We start from the raw sequence: 20,586 nt of genomic DNA on the forward strand, positions 1-20,586 counted from the left end.
TTAAACCCTTGTTGCACTGTGCTTGTGACCTCTTCGAGAATGTCATTTTATCCAGTCTCACGCCCTTTAAAGTGACGATTTGTGTTTGTCAGCATTGCATTCATAGAGCCAAGTTCAAGAGCTTAAAATATTGTAGAATTTTCTCTTGCTACAAATTTTGTGGGAGTTGGTCAAAATCAGTACCCCAAGCGATGGAAAGCACGCTGTTACTGGAGTTCTAGCACTGACATCAAACCGATTGAAATTCATAATATTACGTGCAATTCGAAAACAAATAAATAGATAGATATAAAGGGGATTTAATTTGAACACCGATACCACAGATGAAGATCAAAGTGAGGCATAGAAATATTTCTTTAAAATCACAAAAAAAGTACTTTACGGTAGCCTAGAGCCCCACACAAAGTTTGACCTGAAACATCGACAAAGCACCCCGATTTTAGTTACTGTTTCTTAAATTCCTTCATCTTTCACTTTTGGTTCCCGAAAAAAAAAATTTGGTGCGGGGAAGCAACGGTGCGGGGACGTAAAATGCAGAGGAGTATCGGAGTGGTGACGTAACGGTAAGGGGGAGTATAGGTATAGTATGGGTATAGGTATAAGAGCATGGGTATAGGTATATAAGTATGGGTATAGGTATAAGAGCATGGGTATAGGTATAGAAGTATAGGAGTATAGGTGTAAGAGTATATGTAGAGGTATAGAAGTATGGGTAAAGGTATAGGAGTATGATTACAGGTATAGGAGTACGGGTAAAGGTATACATATAGACACTTAACCAGCACAGTAATTCAATTGACTTTAACTTCTGTACTGAAAACACTGCATGATGCGTAAAATTAGCACTGGGACAGCCTGGACAAAATGGCCGCGTTCCTGCTGCAGATGTCCAGTTCCCATAGCTTTCTCAGTGCGGAGAAGAGATAAGAAAATTAAGGCTCCAACAGGTTGTTTCTAATTTTGGTTCATTTGTAGCGCTTTATTTTCAATCTCCCACAAGATTGTATTTAGTCTTAGGCTTCTTATGATAATAATACGCACACGTAAATTCGTCCACATATTTCTGAATGTTTTTGAAATATTTTCTCCCCAAAATATGTTAGGACATTTCCCGCAGCAAGCCTCTCTACCAACTGTCACAGTCAAGGACACCCCTCATCAAACATGGTTGCAAGGATTTTCAACGTTCTGTTGCTAGTAAAAGTGACCGCACTCTATGTCCTCGAATACAATACCAGCTTTGCCCAAGTCAGCAGCCCGACAAAACTGACAGAACTGAACAGAGGAATTTACGAAATTGGAGAGAAATTGCATAAAGAATGTCCTTCCTTTTTCGACAGAAAGCTGGCTGAAAATTTGCTTATTCTGGGCAGACGACAGACGACAGAAACTGCGTCCATATTGAAGAAGCGCGACGCCATGTTAGACTTGGAGCTGAGACTGGCTGAGAAGACTTTAGCTCATTTGACGAAAGAGTATGAGACTTGTGTAAAAGGTACAGTGAGTAGCCATCTATCAAGAGGCATAGGAAACTTGAAAATCCCAAAATTTACCATTTTTGAAGTTTTTAATTGTTTTAACCATATTCATTGTCTAGGGTCTCTGGGTGAGTGGTGGCATCTTTAGGTGCTTTTTTTATTATTGAAATGTCTCGTCATTTATATCTGCCATTCAATTTCTGTTGCAGCCGTTTTCGACTTTATCCACACCTGTTTAGATTCCAATCCTTTCATGCATAATGTAACATATTTCAACAGACTTACAGCACACCCCTTTCACTCCTCTCAAACATGAGAATTCTCCTCCTCGCGAAGGATTCCCTTCTTCTGTTCGATGTGTACATGAGTGTTCAGTTATTTCATAGATTGTTCGTGTAATATTTACAACAGTGACGATGCTTGGGAAGGTGAGGGTTATCCACCGTCTTTGCCAGTTTCCTTATTCCTGTATTTATACAAAAAATCATTTAACTACAATTATGTTTTTATTTTCGAAATATCTATATTCTTTTCAGGGCGCGACCCCTGTGCCAGCTCGCCTTGTTTAAACGGCTCCACTTGCTACGTCTTCAGTGGGAACGTATGGTGTGAATGTGTGTCGGGGTTTGGCGGAAAACACTGTGAAAAAGGTGTGTGCCTTAAAAAGAGACCTCTTTTAAAATAAGTGCAACTAGCTATCCGATATCGGTGATAAGGATAATACATGTGAAAGCCTTACAAATCAAGAAGAATAAATAGTTTTCGTGTGAAAAATGAGCCTTTTTTCCTGGCACCTGGTCTGCATTGAAAATTGTTTATGATCTATTTTTTATTTGTGGTTTTTTCGTTTGCTTCACTTCTATCTCTTGATTATACTTTGCACCCATTATGCATCAATGGGTCAATGATTTTACTAGTACAATAAGAAAAAAACATATTTTGTTTTTTACCATGAGTATATAATTGTTCGAGCTTGAAATACGAGCTGATTTTAAATTGCTCTTGAGTGTGGTCGTAATATCACACTGGCGAACAGAAAGCAAAAATAATTTTAATCTTGATTATATATAGGCCTGTGTGTATGTGTGTGTGAGTGCGTGTGCCTGTGCGTGTGTGCGCGTGTGCATGCGTGTGAATGTGTGTTTGTGTGTGTGTATGTGAATGTGTGTGTTTGTGTGTGTGTGTGTGTGTGTACTGGCTATAATGCTTTTGTCTTTTGTCATCAGAAATATAGACAATATGAGAAATTGAGAGGTAATTGTTTCGTTATTATCTCTTTTCAGATCTAGATAACGCAAAGTAAAGGGACACAGAGTGCTAGTCCTCTACACACAAAGGATGATTGGATTATTACAAAGTTCATCGAACTTATTTACTGAGAAATATCACATCATGTATGTTTTCTGCCACACAAAGTGATCTTAGAATTAAACAGTTGTAACCGAATGCTGTTGTCTTTTGCTAATTAGCTAGGTGCGATGAAAGATTGCGTATTTTAGTGTTTTGTGTAGCATAGAATGAAAGTTCTGCAGATGTCATTAAGGTTACAGAAAACACCTTATATAAATCACTTTATTATTTTTTTCAGTTAAGAAATTACCGTTAAACAATCATGCTAGAAATAGAATGCCATCATATTTGTATCCGTATTGAGCAACCACTCCTTCAGTATTTTGCTTCACATCCTGGTGTACCGTGCGGTGCTAATTTTACATCGCGACTGACACACCGACAAGGAAAGAAAGGAATGCTTACCTCTCTAAAAAAACATAATGTGTTCCACGACATACGCCAAATATTTTGAATTTAATGAAATTCGTTGCAATTTGATGAAGATCATACGTAAGTATATACATAAGTGAAGTACCTAAAAAAAGCAAAGGACACTAACAAACATAGACACGCGTGTTCCCATTAGCTTTTTAATTACCACCAAAACGTTTATATTAATCATAAACAGACTTACGTTGTCATTACGTTGAATGATTGCACAAAACAAGGTGCAGGCACAGCAAGTGGGTCAATCACACTACATTGTATCTCTCTGCTTCCTCTATTTATCTAAATCATGCACTATTCTTGTACTGCCACCTACCCTCTCATTTCGATCCTAACCCCCTTCCTCGAGTCCCTTCCTAGACCCTAAAATCCTCTTAAAACCCTGATTATTCTGAAGTATTTCGTGACAGGTAAAAATAAGACCATCACAATGTACATGCACTGTTACCCCGTCATTTGAGCTTAACTGAACCACGTGTGCCTTGACCCTCGTCTCTCTCTTCTCAATGCCCTTTTCTTATTATACTCTTCCTTACTTCTCTCCCACGCCCCGTATATAGCTGTTAATCTCGGGCAGTTTAAACGCGTTTCATGACAGGTAATAGTTAAAATACAGACAGGTACATAAACAGGTATCCAAGCTTAATCCAACCACGCGTGACAGAGGACATTCCAGCTTCAATGTAGTCCAGAGCAAGCCCGTCTAAGGCCCCCACATCCGCACTGATTCATACTAAACAGAGGCCGATACAAATGAGGAAGAACTGTGGAATATTACCCTCAATTCACGAGAAAGATAGAATGAGAGATAGAATGAATCCATGACGTTAACATACATCGGGAGCCTGTCGACGCGGTTTTATTGAGAGTGAAAGAAAATGGAACTCGCTGTGACTGGGAGGATTAAATAGAGGTAGGTTAAGAGATACAGGTGTAACATGAAGGAAGACCTGTTATAAGGAAGTAGTTCAGCACCATAGCATAGCAAGCAGTAATACAGTAGTATAGGATGAAGACATGTAGACGACATTCCTTAGTAATAATACCTTTATCCCAAAGAAGAAACAGATCATTTTTTTCTCGTTTGCGAAACAAGATCGGTAAATGATAGGTCAAATAGAGGTGTATAACCAATAACTGTCTTGATTTATTTATTTTATTTTATTTCTTATTATTTTTATGCATACATATCCCGAATATTGAGGTGAAAAAAAAACTGACAGGCAGTAAGTATATAATAACTTACTTTGGTATATGATTTTCTACCGTATAATAACTTACTGCCTGTCATCTTTCACTGATTTTATATCCATAAGGTATCAAGGACTGTAAGTGTGGAGAGAATAGCCACGAGGGGCTTGGCACGTATCTTTCTCTGGCTATCTAAAGATGTTGTCCCCTTAAAGGAGTCGCAACATCACCCCTAACCTCTATTCGCGCCATCATTCAAAAGCGCCATATGAATGACAATGTTCGAATAGTGCTTTACAAGTGCATAAATAATCTTAGTTTGTCCCAAATATGACCCAAACCTAGACACAATATGCCATACATTGCCTTAAGACGTTCAGTTCTGCATTTAAGAACAACAAATAAGTAGAATGACCCACATCTGTGACGCCAGTGTTTTTCACCTGTACTGCAGGTGTAGGTTTTTTATTGAAATAAAAAAGCAGGTCTCTTAAGGATGTCAACTGAAGAGCACCCTCGGCGTATTTTCGCGCCGTTTAACCAACTTCCCAACAAACCGAAAATAGACCACATTTTATTTGTGTATATTTTCACGAATTTAGGTATGAAAAGAACTGAAACCGCACCCCGCCATTGTTTGCGCCTGCTGTTTTCATTCACAATTGTGCCCCAAATGTGTGGATATGGTATTACAATAGAGAATCAATAGCAGCTAGGGGACTTCGTGTAGCAGTGGGTAGGAGTAATAACAGAGGGCCTGTGGAAGAGAAGACACTCCTAACGAGAAGTTAACAACAACAACGGCGACAGCAACAGCAGGAAACGAAGGTACAACATGTTGAGTTTAAATCTATCACACTTTATACCCCTATCCGTAGATCTAAGTACGTAAACCCGGTCCTCGGTCTTCGTATTTATTAAAGCCCTTTAAGGTATCACAAACCTACCTATGTCAGGTAGGTAATAATGTTGCACAGGACAAATAGACGGTGTGAGGTTATATTGGCGATATTTAAAGAAATACCAGTACAAGCGACAACAACGGCGATGGCTATCAAGTATCAGTTACAGTATTAAGCCGAGTCTCCAGTCAAAGATCTAAAATGAGCTGTTTTGTAATAGAGGTGTGTCTGAGTCTACAAGGACCTCTCAGGTGACATGTGACCAGTAGCTGGAACACACACTGTGTACACGTAATATTACTTTAAAGAAACAGGAACCAATGGAGAAAGTATAGCGACATCAATTTTGACAAGGTGGCTAGGTCAAGTAACGACAAGCGTAGCAGAAGAGACACAGGGATTTACCTGACAGTAAGTTGTCAGCTTTGAGAATGCGGATATGCAACTACAGCTGCATGCCAATAATAGAAATTAAACTCTGTCAAACTAGTTGTGTTTACGAGAGATTTGGAGACGTATCCTGGATATATAAAGGTACGAGGAACGCGGATATAATGCCACACGGTAATACTTATTGTAGGGACTCTTAGCTTAGCAATTGAACAAGAAAGCTCCCCTGTCCGTTTTTACAGGTGTCTCTAGCGCCCAGACATTTTTAAGGCATGATAAACGGTAAGGCACAGAGCCATATTTTCTTTAAGCACAATAACATATCAGGTGAAAGCATTGATGGCGGGCAGCCAAGGAGACGCATGGACGGACACAAGACGGGATGGACACGGGACCCTTCTTCTGTTTTTAACTCCAATAAAATGTTAATTTATAGCCCATTACATGTAAATTTGTAAACTTAAAATACCGCTGACAAGTAAAACATGGCTGTTAAACGTTTTAACTCAGTGGTGCCCTGAGGCTGGTCTTAGATAATCGGAGTTACGATGTAAGTCAAGTTGATTATATGAAACCGTACACTTTTATATATATATTAATCTAGATGACGAAAATGTTACCAGAAATAAGATCAAAATGGCTTTAGCATTGTTGTGAACTATTCAAACCATGAAAATTACCTCCGCCCTCATTCAGGTATGAACTGTATATGTACATAATTATGCACATTGTCCCAGAACGGACAAAACAGGTGGCGATTTCATTTCAATATCAAAAAGATTTTAAAGAAGTAAATATGTGTAAAAACCCAGAGCATCAGGTGCACATCCTGCTGAGGAAGGTACCTTCATTATCCCACATGAGGGTCTGTCGTTACCACACGTTTGTATAAATTCCATGGGTTGTAAGTGCATTCTCAGGTCTCAGGTATGCTATATAGCGGTCTTCGCATACTTTGTATTGTTGTAAGTCAATGAGAGATGTTTTGATGAGCGCTTAGCGTGAGTTCCAAGGCGTGATTGTGGGTTGAAGCCGGTGACTTGCCGACTTGTATCTTATTTTTATTGGAGACGTGGTGCACCTGTTACTGAGATGACTCTCACTCTCTCTCTCTCTCTCTCTCTCTCTCTCTCTCTGACAAACACACGCACAAGCACACACGCTCATTAAGCAGCTATCGTTCTTCCTTAAATGCAGACTACTAATGTAAAAAATACACCTACAAATGTCCTGGACCAAATTTAAAACCAAACCACCATCACACAAAGTGACTTGCGTATTCTCGCCACCATATTCAGTGACATATTAATTTAGCATCTAAGAAACGACATTAATATCACCCCAATCCGCACTGTCACCCACCGCACATTTAGGCCTATATATATGTCACCACCCACAGTGTCCTAGACAATAGGCCTATATACAGCCAATGTTTCACCCATCTCTCCCCTCTCCGCAACGTCATAAACCGTTACAAGGTGCATCTTCCCTATCAGTACTTTGAAAGGGGGTGCAATAGCAAGGTATTGGAACCCCCTCCCCCTTCCTCCCAACACATAGGAAGCCGGGTTCACAGTTTTTTTAAACTTTTTGCCACACATATACTGGTATAAGGATCGACATTTCTTAAAGATCTTATTTTAGGTGAATAAAGTTAAGGACACCCCGCTGTTGCTAGATCCGAATAGAACTTTTTAAGTTATTTATATAAGAAATAAAGATATCTTGAGACAGAAAAGACAGATAGGTTATATATTATATATACTTACTAGTAAATCTTGGATCAAATTAAAACCATATTTGTGCTTATCTGATGTGGTATATGAGCCTATTAATTACACCATTAGTGTAAAGAAGGCTAACTCCCATTTAATGTTACTCTATCTAAGGAATAAAACTGAGCTGTTTCGGTGTTTTTGCCTTTTCGCCATTTCCTTAGTCTATTAAAAATCAAATAAATGAGGCTTTCAGTCTTCCCGTAAAAGCTATAAATTATTTTTTATTTTCAATAAATATCATGTATATCACAACTCTCCAAAACAAAATATTGTCAGTATATAAGTCAGGATAATGTGTAAAAATATGTCTTCACAATTAATTAGGTCTAGCACATGTATATTCTTCATGGAAAATGTCTTCATTTACTATTTTCGTAGATTTCATGTGTAAATATTGCATTGAGGATAGAAATGTTTCTGTCCTCACAATTAGTATTAGGACTAGTATTTGGATAATTTCCATAGAAAATATCTGGCTTCATTTACTGGTTTATTAGAGCTCATTAAATATTGTTTTGTGATCCCCTGTCAGTGAAAAGCTGCAAAGCCAATGTTTCCCGTCAACTTCTACCCTACATGGAATGAGTTTTATATTGTATTGTATTGTATTGTATTGCATTGTATTGTATTGCATTGCATTATATTATATTGCATTGCATTGCATTGCATTGCATTGCATTGCACTGTATTGTATTGTATTGTATTGTATTGTAATTTCTTCCAGACATGTAGCAATCATGGGGTCTACTCTGCCGTGGGTGCCATGGGCACTGGTCATCGCAGGTCTGGTTTGGTTCGCGCTTGCGCAGGCGCAGCAGGACCCACCAAACTCCTGCATCCCCCGGGAGAGATACCTCAGAATTCCTGGTGATGCTTACATAACGGCACTCCTAGACATACACCACCCAGACCCGGGGAGGCCGTGGAGGTGTGGCACGGGGGTGAACAAACGGGCCGTCTTAGAACTGGAGACAATGCTATGGGCAATAGATAGGATTAACACGGCTGGGTATTTTGGAGCCGGGAAACTAGGTGTGTTTTTAATCTCCGACCACCGGGCGTGCTAGTAGTCTGTTACAAAAACGTTGAAAAGTGGGATTTTGTACAGTATTTTAGTAGGGGTGTAATATCAGAGGGAATAGTATGTATTGTACACTCACATCACTTTCTTTCAGAGGACCTTCTAGCTGTGACTAAAATCTCAAAATTTGTTGAAGAATTTATAAGAGCTTGAACAACTAAGAGCGAGTACACTTTAACAGTACCTAAGGGGGCGATTTCCCCTTTATTTTGTACATTCTAAACTTACTGACTGCTACAATATTGCTATTAATTGATGACTGCCCAACACACATATGTCAATATTTTGTTTTGGAGAGTTGTGATATACATGATATTTATTGAAAATAAAAAATGTATTGGAAACAACAAACACGCAATGTGTAGAATTTCTAACTAATTGACAACGAACTCATTCCACCGTTTTACAGTCTAAATTAAAACAGGTTTCAAACGGCGGGCATTATTCTTCAAACATATCAAGGCTGTTAAGTTGCAAGTTTGAGACGTGTACTGTCTCACATCCCTCACACACAGTAACTGACGTGAAACAACACCTTAGTCTAACTGGCGAGATAAAAATACTCTAAAAATTACCCAACATGTCTCACTTACAGGTTTGGAGGTATACGATACATGTGGATTGAAGAATGATGCCGTACAGTTTGCCAGTGACAAGCTCTCATTTCTGTACGACTGCACGACCTCCTGTACTGCGAACGGCACTTTTCTGGGCCTGATAGGACCATCCAACTGTGATGCAGCCGACGCCGTGGCCACATTAATGAAGGGAAGAAATGTCACACAGGTGTTGACGTCAGAGTGCTCAAAACAATACGTCACAAGTGACGTCACAGCATACCCTTCTCTTTTCCGGACATTTCAACGACCTAAAACAAGGAACGAAGTGAGTTCGCTCATAAGTGAATGATAATATGCATGTACTCTTAATTGTGTGTATAGATGCGTGTGCTAGTTTTTTAAAGTGATAATTAAATTTAGAATGAACTCTCACAAGTGAAAGACCAGTGTTTGGTTATAATCATGATATAGATCATTCTAAAGGTTTACCTATAATGATAGATAAATAAATAAACTCATATATCCTAAGAAATAGAAACGTTTTTCTTTCAGGCCCTGTTAGCATTGGTGAAGGACCTTCAGTGGTCCTTAGTAGGTGCAGTTTACACCAAAAGCCAGGAGTCCGTAGAACAATTCCAGGAATTCAAAGAAATGGCCAATAAAAATGGCATATGCATTGGTCACTCGGAACCCGTCTTTCCTTCCATGAACATGAATAGTTTGGCACAGTGGGCGGCTGAAGAATATTTCGACTTGGGTTCAGCGACGGGCGCCAACATGGGAGTCGTGTACTTTGGAGACAATGAAATGTTAGTGGATTTATTTACTGAAATACAAACCAGAAACTTAAACAGAGATTTGAAGAATTTACACTGGATTCTGTCCACGGATCAGTTTTCTTCAAAAGAACTGTCAGATATAGAGAGTTATGGAGAAGGAGCTATTGTTGTATCAACCAAGTCTTTTTCTTTACAGCAAGTGACTGAATTTATTACCAAACGCATCAACGAAGGAGCTGTTGCAACGCCAGAAAATCCCTGGCTTAAAAATCTCACTACTTCTGATGTGGTAATTAGCGAAACGATGGTGCCATCGTTAGACGCTATATATTTGTATGCTAAAACATTAAAGGAGACGGGGGCTAGTCTCTGCTCTTCAAATAGTGGGAACATATGCCCAGAAGTTAACTACAATAGCATACGACAGCGCTTTGAAAACATACGTGTATTATATACCGACCTAGGTGACATGGCACCAAATGATTTTGTGTCCACTGGTAGGAATATATCGTTCCAGTATGACCACCATTTACGAAGTTTAACAAACGATTCTCAACAACAGCTGCAACAGAATTATTTTCTTCTTGCGCAAAACTCTCCCCAGAATCCAAAACTTATTGGGAATTTCACCGAAGAGGGAGGATTCTACCTTGATAATTCAGAACTTACAATCAGAACTTCATCCTGTGCAAGTATATGCACCAATTGTATTCAACAGGTGCGGCGAGATTACGACTTTTTCGTCAAAGAAGGGGATGTTTATATTTTAGCCTTGATGAAGCTACACAACAGAGCAAAAGACCCTTCGGACAAATATGGGTGCGGAGAGTACGATACCGTCTCCAACCCTTACCCTCAAGTGGAAGCTCTGCTCTTCGCTTTGGAAGAAATGTCCAACAAGACGGGGATCAACTTCGGGGCGATCGTGTATGACGCATGTGACAGTTCTGTCAGACTGACGAATATGCTTGGAAACTTTTTCAACAATGAGACGGGAGACCCACATTTTGCGTTGACCGTCAAGGGGAAGCCGCTGGACATCAACAAAGTCGTTGGGTGTATTGGCGCCTTCACGAGCACGGACACACTGACCGCTGCAGCGTTCTTGACTCATATGAAGCGTATTTTGGTGAGTTGAGGCGCATCATTAAAACCTTTATTTTGTTTCTAGATTAATAAAGTCGCCTGTGCCAAATACTGGTACTGTTAACGTTGATGTAACGAGGAATTACTTTCAACCGATGTGATATGTTGGCAAAATATGCAATGAGTGTAAAACTGCTTCTACATAAAACAAGTGGGCAGAATTTTGCATTAAATGCTTATGAAAATCAAACTTGCTTTAAAGTCACTAGAACTTCAGAAAAGATCTCATTAATGCACTTTCACTATTGGTTCACTGAAAATGAAGATAACTTGTTGACTTTTTGCAGTCAATTGGTTTACGGCTGCAGTGACTGGTTTACATAATCAAGTATTGTAAACCACACAAAATTCAACAATTTATGTGACTTCATATTGATTTTTATGTGCCACAGGTCAGCTACTCCGCATCCAGTACCCTCTTAGACGACAGAAAGCGATTCCCATACTTCCTACGAACTCTACCATCTGACAGCAAGCAAGCTAAAGCCATTCTAGATATCATCAAACATTTAAAATCTAATTACGTGCATCTCGTGCATGTAGACAACGACTACGGACGCACGGGGGCCTCTGCGTTCAAAGACCTTGCCCAAGAGAATGGTATTTGTATAACTCAGTCTACTCCCAAAATCCTTGACTTAGACGGGGGAAATGCCATTGGGATCGCTGGGCAATTATTAGACTCAAACGATGCCAATATTGTTGTATTCTTTGGTGAAGATGATCACGCCATTAATTTTCTGTCCGGACTTAAGCAAGTCACAAGGGACATTATGAGACAATTTGTGTTCATTTTCTCCGAAGCCATCGCAGACGGGGAAGCCGAAATTCGGCGACAATTCCCTGATCTTGTATTAGGCTCCATATCGCTAAACGTGGACAATCAGCACAGGTGGCACACGTCATTTTACAACTACCTTTCCAAAAAGACTCCCGACTTCTCAGCTAACCCAATGTGGTTTAACGAATTCTGGGAACATAATTTTCAATGTAGTCTTGACAGCAGTTTCTCTAAAGACCGTAGTCTTTGTATGGGCAATGAACGCATTGCTAAAGCATCGGTGCTGACAGGAAATCCATGGGTTCCGCCAATTATAACCGCGGCGCTGGCGCTGACGCAGGGACTGTCCGAGCTTCAGTGCCTTACCCCCCTCTCAAAGTGCGCCGTAGAGGACATAGTATCCAGCGTCGCGGGCACGACGCTGCAGTCTGAACAGGCCACGTCCTTCAGGCCGTTTGACGACAATGGGAATGGACTCATCGGATACAAAATATTTAGCTTTCAGAAAAACTCAAGTGGAACCATATACAAAGAGGTTAGTGAATTATTTGTGAATGTTACTTTTTTGTTGTACAGATAAACCTAATTGTGATATTTTTGGATATTGATTTTCATTATCTACATTTTTTTTATTTATTTAAACAATCAAGAGGCGAATTCCAGACGTACGCAATTACACTGGTCCTTTGACAATGGGAAAACAATCACGTTTTTTATCATCTGACAAATAAATGTATTTCGCAACCTTCGATGTTGAATATTGGGATATGTCCATTGGAGTGGATTGTTGTATGTAATGTTAGCTCTTGCAGTGAGTACGTGAACATGCAAGCTAGTGTGTGTGTGTGTGTGTGTGTGTGTGTGTGTGTGTGTGTGGGCGCGCGCGTGCGTGTGTGTTAGTGTGTTTGTCAAGGTATTCATAAGAAGATCCTCATAATAAATTCACAGGTGGTTATTGTATTTACATTATCCGAAATTTTGAACCAATGAAAATTGTATTTACATTAACCGAACTTATGAACCAATGAAAATATGTTCGTGAGAGAACAGTTTCATTAGCTCTGTATGTATCAATTTAAATTATTGTTTTTCTTTTTATCAAGAGCTTATAAAATATGTGGGTATTACCTCCAATATTTCTGTGACTGTCAGTCACCATCATCAGGGAGTAAATGACTAGGGTCATTTCACCTGGAATGAAAATCCAGGTCAATTGCCCCTAATCACTGGCCAGAAATATTGGAGGTAATACCCACATATTTTATAAGCTCTTGGTAAAAAGAAAAACAATAATTTAAAAAATATGTTCGGTTGTAAAATAATGAATGTTCATTACAGGTTGGTTCTATATCCCCCAATGGCTCACTAGTTGGTCTCGAGGACAACGTATTTTACGCCAAAAATGGTGACGTCATCAGAGACTTCCAATCCACTTGTCAGGGAGCGGTGAAAGGCTGTGACTTTTGCGTAGTGAATGATGGAGAGAAAGAAGAAGGACAAGAGGGTCTCGTTACGGCTCTGGTACTGGTGTCTGTGGTGCTTGCAGTAGGCCTCGTGGCTGTGGCTGTGTTTTTGTATACTCGGTACAAAAACGGTAAGTAGGCCTACCTCTAAAGTACAGGGGTGATGCATTGTTTTTCACGTATAAGTGATGACAATAAGAATTACTAATTTAAAAGTCAGTAACACACTAATAAAATTAATGTAAGTACTTTGAGAAAATTTAAGAAAAATTGATAAAACATTTGAAATCTTTGTTTCAAATATGAGATGATTATATATATGTAGTCACTTTTAAAATATCATAATAAAGATTTTATTTGGCGAAAAAATTGGTTTCACCAGCTGTTATCTTATTTCTTTTTCAGACAACTGCCAAGTGATAGCAAGGAGTTGTCTGGTCATCCATCGCCCAACATCCTCATCCTTCAAACAAAATGGTGTCCTTCACAACGAGACTCAATCGCAAACTCCCATCCAAACGACAACACAAGATGACGCCGATATAGACTCCATCTACACGACGCCCGTGTCCGATAATTTCAATCGACTGGGTTTATTTTTTGGCCTTACTTCCAGCAGCGTGGACGGGAGCACAAGGAGTGCTGATTCTGACGTGGGTGCTGCCAATTACGGCCCTCCCCTACCAAAACGCAATAGCGAAAATGGCGGGCGGGGCCGAGCAAGCACTATGCCTTCAAGGTCGATCTCCTTGCCGCCAAAAGCGATGCGATCGTCTGCCGATGATTCCGAAGTTGAATCAGAACCTGCGTATTTACAGATGAACAGATCGGAACCGGGATTTCCCATCAAACGCCAGCGTCCGTCAGCAAGAGATCCCCTGTCAGGTCTTGCCACTTTACCTAGAAATAACAGAAACAGACATCTTCAAAGAAATACTCCAGACCGGGATAGTTTAGAGATGTATCGCCATTCTGAAAGTGTCCATTATCACTCCTCTCCCTTGATTGACCAATCACCGCCGGTCTCTCAACAGAAAAGTCGTCCATCAGACTCGGAACCGGTTCAGTACAGTACCTTGTCCATTCCCAGCACAAACGCGTACACTTCACCCCCGCGCGCCAGCGCACCAAGACCTACAGCTCTCTACTACCCGTCAAGTGATCGTCATCACACGTCCGGGGAGTCTGGCTCAAGCGGGCGTCTGTCCCCCATTCTTCCTAAACCCCAAGGGAACGCTGCCGTACCGTCACACTATGACCCGTACCCGTATTCGTATGTTAACAATGCCTATAGCCCAGAGCCCGCGCCTCAGGGGGACGACGGAAGTAAAAGCATTAGTTCCGTCATGCAGTATGAGAATCCGACTCCGAATTTACGTCGTCACGCGGCCGGCATGATACCAAACTGGTTGGAGTCGCAAACTGATGGACTCAGGTCCAAATATGTGTGATATGCATACATATACCAGTACAAGGCAGCGTAAGCGTTTAGCTGCGAGCTCAGCTATCGACTTCTCAAGTCTGGTAGTCCAGTATGTTCCTAGCGTTTTCAGAGACGTAAGGAGGATATTAAACGATTTTCTAAGTTAGCGAAGGAGTGGCAGTGACCCAGTGGCGAGAAACTTGCGAAGCTGGCAGCGAAGCTGGTATCTCATATTGTGAACTGGACACGTGGTAATATCTTTATCATTGTGTACTTATCATGTGAAAATATGTACATCTTCATGTATCATCTAAAACAGAAATATTTATCATGGACGATTTAAGTTTGTAATAAGCACACTTAATGTTCTTATTTAATGGTACGAAACTCTTTAAAAAAAGTATATGCTATTCTGTTAATGTATTCCACCAAACGTGTGAATCACTGTTTCTTTTATTTGCTCAATGATTAGCTCATCTGCATGTTCTTAAATCCTTCTTGGATACAGTTTTTTTTAAATGTAAGCAACTATAGAATGGGTGTTAGTGCAGCATACAGAAATTCGAGCGTGTATGTTCACCCTACGTGCAGCTGTCAACTGGGACTGTCACTGCTATTACCTCTGCCATTTATTAAGTGATCGATATCATTGTTATTTGTGGTTTTTTTTTTTTTTTTGGTCTTTAGTAATTTTCAAATTCATTTGTTTTTAACGCAAAGTCTCTTGAAGAACGTAAGACACGAACATGTCGAAATTGATGAAGTGTGAAAAGATACAGCATAATATTGTTTATTATTTTGTTCTTATACGCTGTGTTTATTTTTGTTGAAAATCACGTAATGATTTTTTTCCATTTTCCATTTATTTAGGTTAATTTCACCTCACTTCACAATGCTTGCTGAGGCATTTGGCAAGAAATCTTGTGCACGTGCGTCCACTGTGTGGGCGTGCGCATGCGTGCACGTAGAACACGCGTGTTTGTATATGGTTACCTATATATATGTATATATCTCATAATTTATATTATATACAACGGGAATATCATGATATGATGTGATGTATAGTGTAAAATATAGACAATATTTTGATGAATTATGAGCGTGTCATTTTTCATTTGACCCAAAAATGCCTGGTAACGCGTTTGAAATGATCTTATGAGTAATTTATGTTGAAGCTGGAGGTTTAGCATTTCATTGCGTTTTACAAGCGTGATATACTGGACTTATTTTTAAATAATGTAGAAAGACGGCCTCCTGCGAGGATCAAATATGATCGACTCACTTGACAGCTTGCCGCACAACCCTCTGATAGACAATGAAAAGATTCCTCGTGAGGAATACGCGACAAGCATTCAAGTGGGTCGGTCGTGTTTGATCCGTGGATCTGTTACTCCGCTTTTTTAAATGTGACCTAAGCGTAACGGAGTTTTGACTATTGCTGACAAAAATCAACGGCACTGTCTGACTTGAAGAAATATTACTTTTTAGTGATTTAACTATTATGTACGCAGTGGCGGATTTAGAGGGGGGGTCAGGGGGGTCATGGGGTTGCTAAAACTAAAACTCAGATATTAAAGTGCTCGTATACATGATGAACTTTAACAACGTTGATCATAATACCATGTTCGCAGACTGGCGATGCACAGGATGAAATACATATGTACGGCTCACGGCCTATTGATTGTTATGGCAGACATATACATGTACAGCGAATCTGGCTCTCTCTGTAAGAAAGTAGAAAGTTACCATTTGACCCGTATCCTTCCATCGAAGATTCGCTGGTTCCGTGGTAACTCCGCCGGCTTGTAGACACGTGGGTTAAAATCCCAAGACTATCAATGCAATTTGTCTTTTTGCTGGAAATAATTTCTAAAAATTGCGTTTGATTTCGATGATTGTACCTTGTTCGCCGACTGGCGATGTAGGGGATGAAATACATATGTACGGCTCACGGTCTGTTGATTGTTGTGGCAGACATATACCTGTAAAAAGTAGAAAGTTAACGTTTGATGCATAATCTACCAACGAAGCTACTCTAGCTCCGTGACGTGGTAATTTCGCCGTGTTGAGTACAACTAGACGCTGACACGAGGGTTCGAATCCTAAGACTCTCAAGGTAATCATTTTTTGCTGGAAATAATTTCTAAAAGTTCCGATTGATTATTATAAGAGGAAACCCGGGGTCAGACACGGAGCGGTCGGTAGCGTGCTTGGATGCAAAAAAAAAAAAACCAAACCGTCTGCAAACCATGATTACGTCAAGTCACGAGTTCAAATCCCAGGTAGCGCTGTCAGTTCACCATAACAACTAGCTGGACCCGCAACAGAAAACGAATGCCGGCCCTTGTGTGTCCTAGCAAATTACCTTTTGCATAAACGTCCGGTATAGTGTTGTCTTAGACGAAATTTGATGCTTAATATAATATAAATTTGACAATCATTTTTTTCTACAACAATTATTTAGGTCGATAAAATGACACTTTTCAAAATGGCAGCCAAAACGGCCAAACTAGAGTTTGATCAACAACAATTAAAGGTACTATAGTGTGTTATATGTCTTTTCTAGTGTTTTAGGGGTTGTAGAATCCATTTCTGATGTTAATACTGAGATTGGTACATTTTACAGTGAGTTCAGTTACCATATGAGCTGACCTTTAACTGTCAAGCTAGACTGAAGTGCCAGAATGGAGACAATGCACCACCTCAGTAATCTTGATCAATCAAAATGAGGAGTGATAAGATTTCCCCAACATCTGTTGGATGGGAATTCTAATGAAGAATCAATTATCCTTGCCAAAAAGTAAATTTATATTTTAAAACTATTACAGTTGGATAGATGATTCACCTTTGTTCTACATGTAAACAGCCGTAAGTAATCCCTGTCTTAAGCTGAGGCCAGCAAAAAAGAAGTCGCCTAAAGCATACTCATAGCTCAAATTTCTCATCAGAAATGGACTTTTTGACCCATTTTGCCTCTAAAATCACCTGTTCTTCAAGAGATTCTCAAGAGATTTCTAAAAAAAGTTATTATTTACACTACCCTATTAATATCTCGTCAAAACTGGATAAGGTGGTTGAACTGATTATAAAAAAAAAAAGAAATATATCAAAACTCTATTTCGCACAATACCATCGATGACATGCACACCCAATCACATTTTGAAGGCTTTGGTCTGCAATTGCGTTAGGAGTGACAGAAAGTGCTTAACACATTCCATCACTGAGTACTCCACCTTTGGTGTTTGGGATATTTGGAGGGGTGGTGGAACGAAACAGATGAATCGCCTAAGTTTTTTTTTTTTTTTTTTTTTTTTTTTTTACAAATTTGAAATTGCCATACCACAGATACATTTAGGCTTATATGATTTTGACAAAGAAAAACCTTTTTTATCCATTTCTAATATCGGACCCTTTGTATAATCCAAAATAGAGGGTCCCATTGGGAGGGGGTATTGATCACAGTTCATGGAAAATAAAATCAATTCACAAATCACAGTAAATAAAACTTGATTCATATCTCAATGATAGGCCTTATAATGCGCGTCGAAAATCCTGAAAATCACGCGCCACTGCTGGGTACAACGACTTCTCTTCGAATTCACGCCGCATTTGCGAGTCATACGGGAATGGGGTGCTTCATGCTAAATAAAATGAACATATTTGACGAATTACCTGTAAGAATCCGGTAAAGTGGCGCGGTTAACAGTGTCGGGGTGTGTCAAGGGGGTCCTGACCGCCTTCGATTTCTAAGAAAAATCACACCAATGGTCCCCTATTGAAATTAGAATATGACTAACTGAATCATATTTCTAAACCGCACCAAGTGGCACCGTTCGCACTTTAAAATACCAAATTATTTTCCGACCCCTTTAGCAGGCCCCGGCCCCACGCCAAGGGGGGGGGGGGGGGGGGTCGACTTCGCATCCGCAGACCCCCCTTCAAAAATCCTGGATCCGCCCCTGATGTAGGCCTACATGTACATGTAGCCTATGTAACAATAATAAAACGGTTTACAATTAGGCCTATATTTCACTCAAAAGTACCTCTGTCAGGGTGGCCTCTGTACGTTCGAGGTTTAAATTTATAATTCAAATTCAGTTTTGCTACCTAATATAATATCTCGTCAAACTGGTTTAGGTGGCTGAATAGATTAAAAGAAAGAAAGATAGCAAAACTCTATTTCGCGCAATACAATCGATGACATGCGCACCCAATCACATTTTGAAGGTTTTGGTCTGCAATTGTGTTAGGAGTGACAGAAAGTGTCTTAACACATTCCATCACTCCATCCACCTTTGGTGTTTGGGATATTTGGAGGGGGGAAGGTGTGGAGGGAAACAGATGAATCGCCAAAGTTTTCGTTTTATTTTCAAATTTGAAATTGCTATTCCACTCATACATTTCTATAATTTTGACAAAGAAGAACCTATGTATCTTCTAATATGTATAGCCCTAAATGGAGGACAGAGGGTCCCATTGGGAGGGGGTATTGATTACAGTTCATGTGAAATAAAATCAATTCACAAATCACAGTAAATAAAACTTGATTCATATCTCACTGATAATGCGAGTCGAAAATCCTGAAAATCACACGGGTACAACGGCTTCACGCCGCATTCGCGAGTCACGGGGATGTGGTGCTTCATCTAATAAAATGAACATATTTGATGCTTGACTGATGATGCCTCAGAAAAAAATTATTTATCTAAGTTTATTATTGAGCGTAAACGCCAAACAGTTATTACATGCACAATAACGATGTAAATATTTCTATGCTCTAAGGGGCATGCGGCGACCTGAAGGTCACAGTGGAGGTGAAAGCGGCGCCAGAAATTGACAAGCAAAACAGGTACGCTCATTCGAGCACCTGGAACTGAGGTATGTAAGGTGCGCTTGAAATGAGCAGCATTTATTTTTCATTTTTCAGTGATGTAAGTAAGTGTGTTCGGTACCTAATGAGTGCAGTTTATGTACGGTGTGTGCTGCAGTAGCAGGGTAATGTTTTGGTGTTTCAATGCCAGCTCAGCTGATCAGTTCTATCAATGTGGTTGAAGTAATTGTTGGAATCGCCAACTCCGTGTGGATTCTACAATGTATTTAATATATATTAATACTATCGTGCTTCTGCCATTCAGTCAGTTCGATTACAGGATTCCGAACCGGTGGAAATGAACTGTGATGGCAAAAAGCATTAAGGCTTCAATACCGATACTGGCTGGCCGTATTCCACAGTGTAGTACATGTTGCACATTTGAAGCGTGCCAGTATGTTGTTCTTATCAGGGGCGGATGTAGGCCGTCTTCTGGGTCTTCCAGAAGACGGTCAAATTTTCAAGTTTACATTGACGGGTATCTATCTTTTTCTGTCGGAAGACGGTCAAAAATGGAAGATGGATCAACAAAGATAATTTGGAAGACTGTCAGAAAATAACTCTGGATCCGCCCCTGCTTATGTAGCTATTCGCTATCGGCATTTAGTGCATGCCATCGGCTTGTTGTTCATACGGTATAAGACTGATTTTTTATTTTATAGAATTTGGCATCCCTTATCACCTCTTTATTTGTATTTAATCGCCTTGTAATTTGTATTAATGAGACGTTATGGCCATCGCATTAACCTTTTATTGATCTGTGGATTTGAGTGATTTAATTCACAAGCTGGTCATGAAAGAAAGATAAACAGTAGCAATTGAAAATGAGGTAAGACTCTCTTTCTCTCTCTCTCTCTCTCTCTCTCTCTCTCTCTCTCACTGATTGACACCCAAAATGCCCAGTTTGGACAATACTAACAACAACTGCTGTGACCATGTTATTCCAGTAGAAATTAATCCAGTGT

At 39.8% G+C, this 20,586-nt stretch overlaps 3 protein-coding genes across 10 annotated transcripts in view; all 3 read left to right on the forward strand.

The window, feature by feature from the left end:
* The first annotated feature begins 402 nt into the window (after positions 1–402).
* Positions 403–2,924, forward strand: LOC106153329 (coagulation factor IX-like). Of its 2 annotated transcripts, XM_013527210.2 has the most exons (4): positions 403–563; positions 1,104–1,495; positions 2,015–2,128; positions 2,762–2,924. In XM_013527210.2, the coding sequence occupies exons 2-4, from the start codon at positions 1,165–1,167 to the stop codon at positions 2,779–2,781; spliced, it is 465 nt and encodes a 154-aa protein (XP_013382664.1). In that variant the 5' UTR covers positions 403–563; positions 1,104–1,164; the 3' UTR covers positions 2,782–2,924. The 2 variants fall into 2 exon arrangements, with proteins under 2 accessions (XP_013382664.1, XP_086866759.1); XM_087010633.1 differs by lacking the exon at positions 403–563 and having other exon boundaries at positions 917–1,495.
* A 649-nt stretch (positions 2,925–3,573) lies between these two features.
* On the forward strand, positions 3,574–15,847 carry LOC106154264 (uncharacterized). 3 transcript variants are annotated; one of them, XM_087010630.1, is made up of 8 exons: positions 3,576–4,170; positions 5,051–5,276; positions 8,243–8,550; positions 9,195–9,484; positions 9,712–11,067; positions 11,477–12,400; positions 13,204–13,459; positions 13,734–15,847. In XM_087010630.1, exons 3-8 carry the CDS (start codon positions 8,256–8,258, stop codon positions 14,777–14,779), a joined length of 4,167 nt encoding a protein of 1,388 aa, XP_086866756.1. In that variant the 5' UTR covers positions 3,576–4,170; positions 5,051–5,276; positions 8,243–8,255; the 3' UTR covers positions 14,780–15,847. The 3 variants fall into 3 exon arrangements, with proteins under 3 accessions (XP_086866757.1, XP_086866756.1, XP_086866758.1); XM_087010631.1 differs by lacking the exon at positions 5,051–5,276 and having other exon boundaries at positions 3,574–4,170; XM_087010632.1 differs by lacking the exons at positions 3,576–4,170; positions 5,051–5,276 and adding an exon at positions 5,318–5,761.
* Positions 15,848–19,479: 3,632 nt separating this feature from the next.
* LOC106154270 (Na(+)/H(+) exchanger beta) overlaps positions 19,480–20,586 on the forward strand; it is a 42,451-nt gene continuing 41,344 nt past the window's right edge. For 4 of the 5 annotated variants that reach the window (XM_087011199.1, XM_013528570.2, XM_087011206.1 and 1 more), the window contains exon 1: positions 19,507–19,629. The gene's annotated coding sequence lies outside the window, so the exon portion shown is untranslated. Of the gene's footprint in view, positions 19,630–20,586 lie in introns of all 5 variants that reach the window. The other variant, XM_087011205.1, reaches the window with a different exon arrangement.

This window comes from Lingula anatina, chromosome 4 (assembly GCF_051362555.1).
Source record: "Lingula anatina isolate TDL-2025a chromosome 4, LinAna3.0, whole genome shotgun sequence".
NCBI classification, from domain to species: Eukaryota; Metazoa; Brachiopoda; class Lingulata; order Lingulida; family Lingulidae; genus Lingula; species Lingula anatina.

Bases quoted from the DNA above. Each gene is read 5' to 3' on its own strand.
- LOC106153329 (XM_013527210.2), top strand. From the start codon at position 1,165: ATGGTTGCAAGGATTTTCAACGTTCTGTTGCTAGTAAAAGTGACCGCA. The intron at 1,496-2,014 runs GTACAGTGAGTA...TATTCTTTTCAG, and splicing joins GTATGAGACTTGTGTAAAAG to GGCGCGACCCCTGTGCCAGC. The intron at 2,129-2,761 runs GTGTGTGCCTTA...ATCTCTTTTCAG, and splicing joins CGGAAAACACTGTGAAAAAG to ATCTAGATAACGCAAAGTAA.
- LOC106154264 (XM_087010631.1), top strand. From the start codon at position 8,256: ATGGGGTCTACTCTGCCGTGGGTGCCATGGGCACTGGTCATCGCAGGT. The intron at 9,485-9,711 runs GTGAGTTCGCTC...TTTTTCTTTCAG, and splicing joins GACCTAAAACAAGGAACGAA to GCCCTGTTAGCATTGGTGAA. The intron at 11,068-11,476 runs GTGAGTTGAGGC...TATGTGCCACAG, and splicing joins CTCATATGAAGCGTATTTTG to GTCAGCTACTCCGCATCCAG.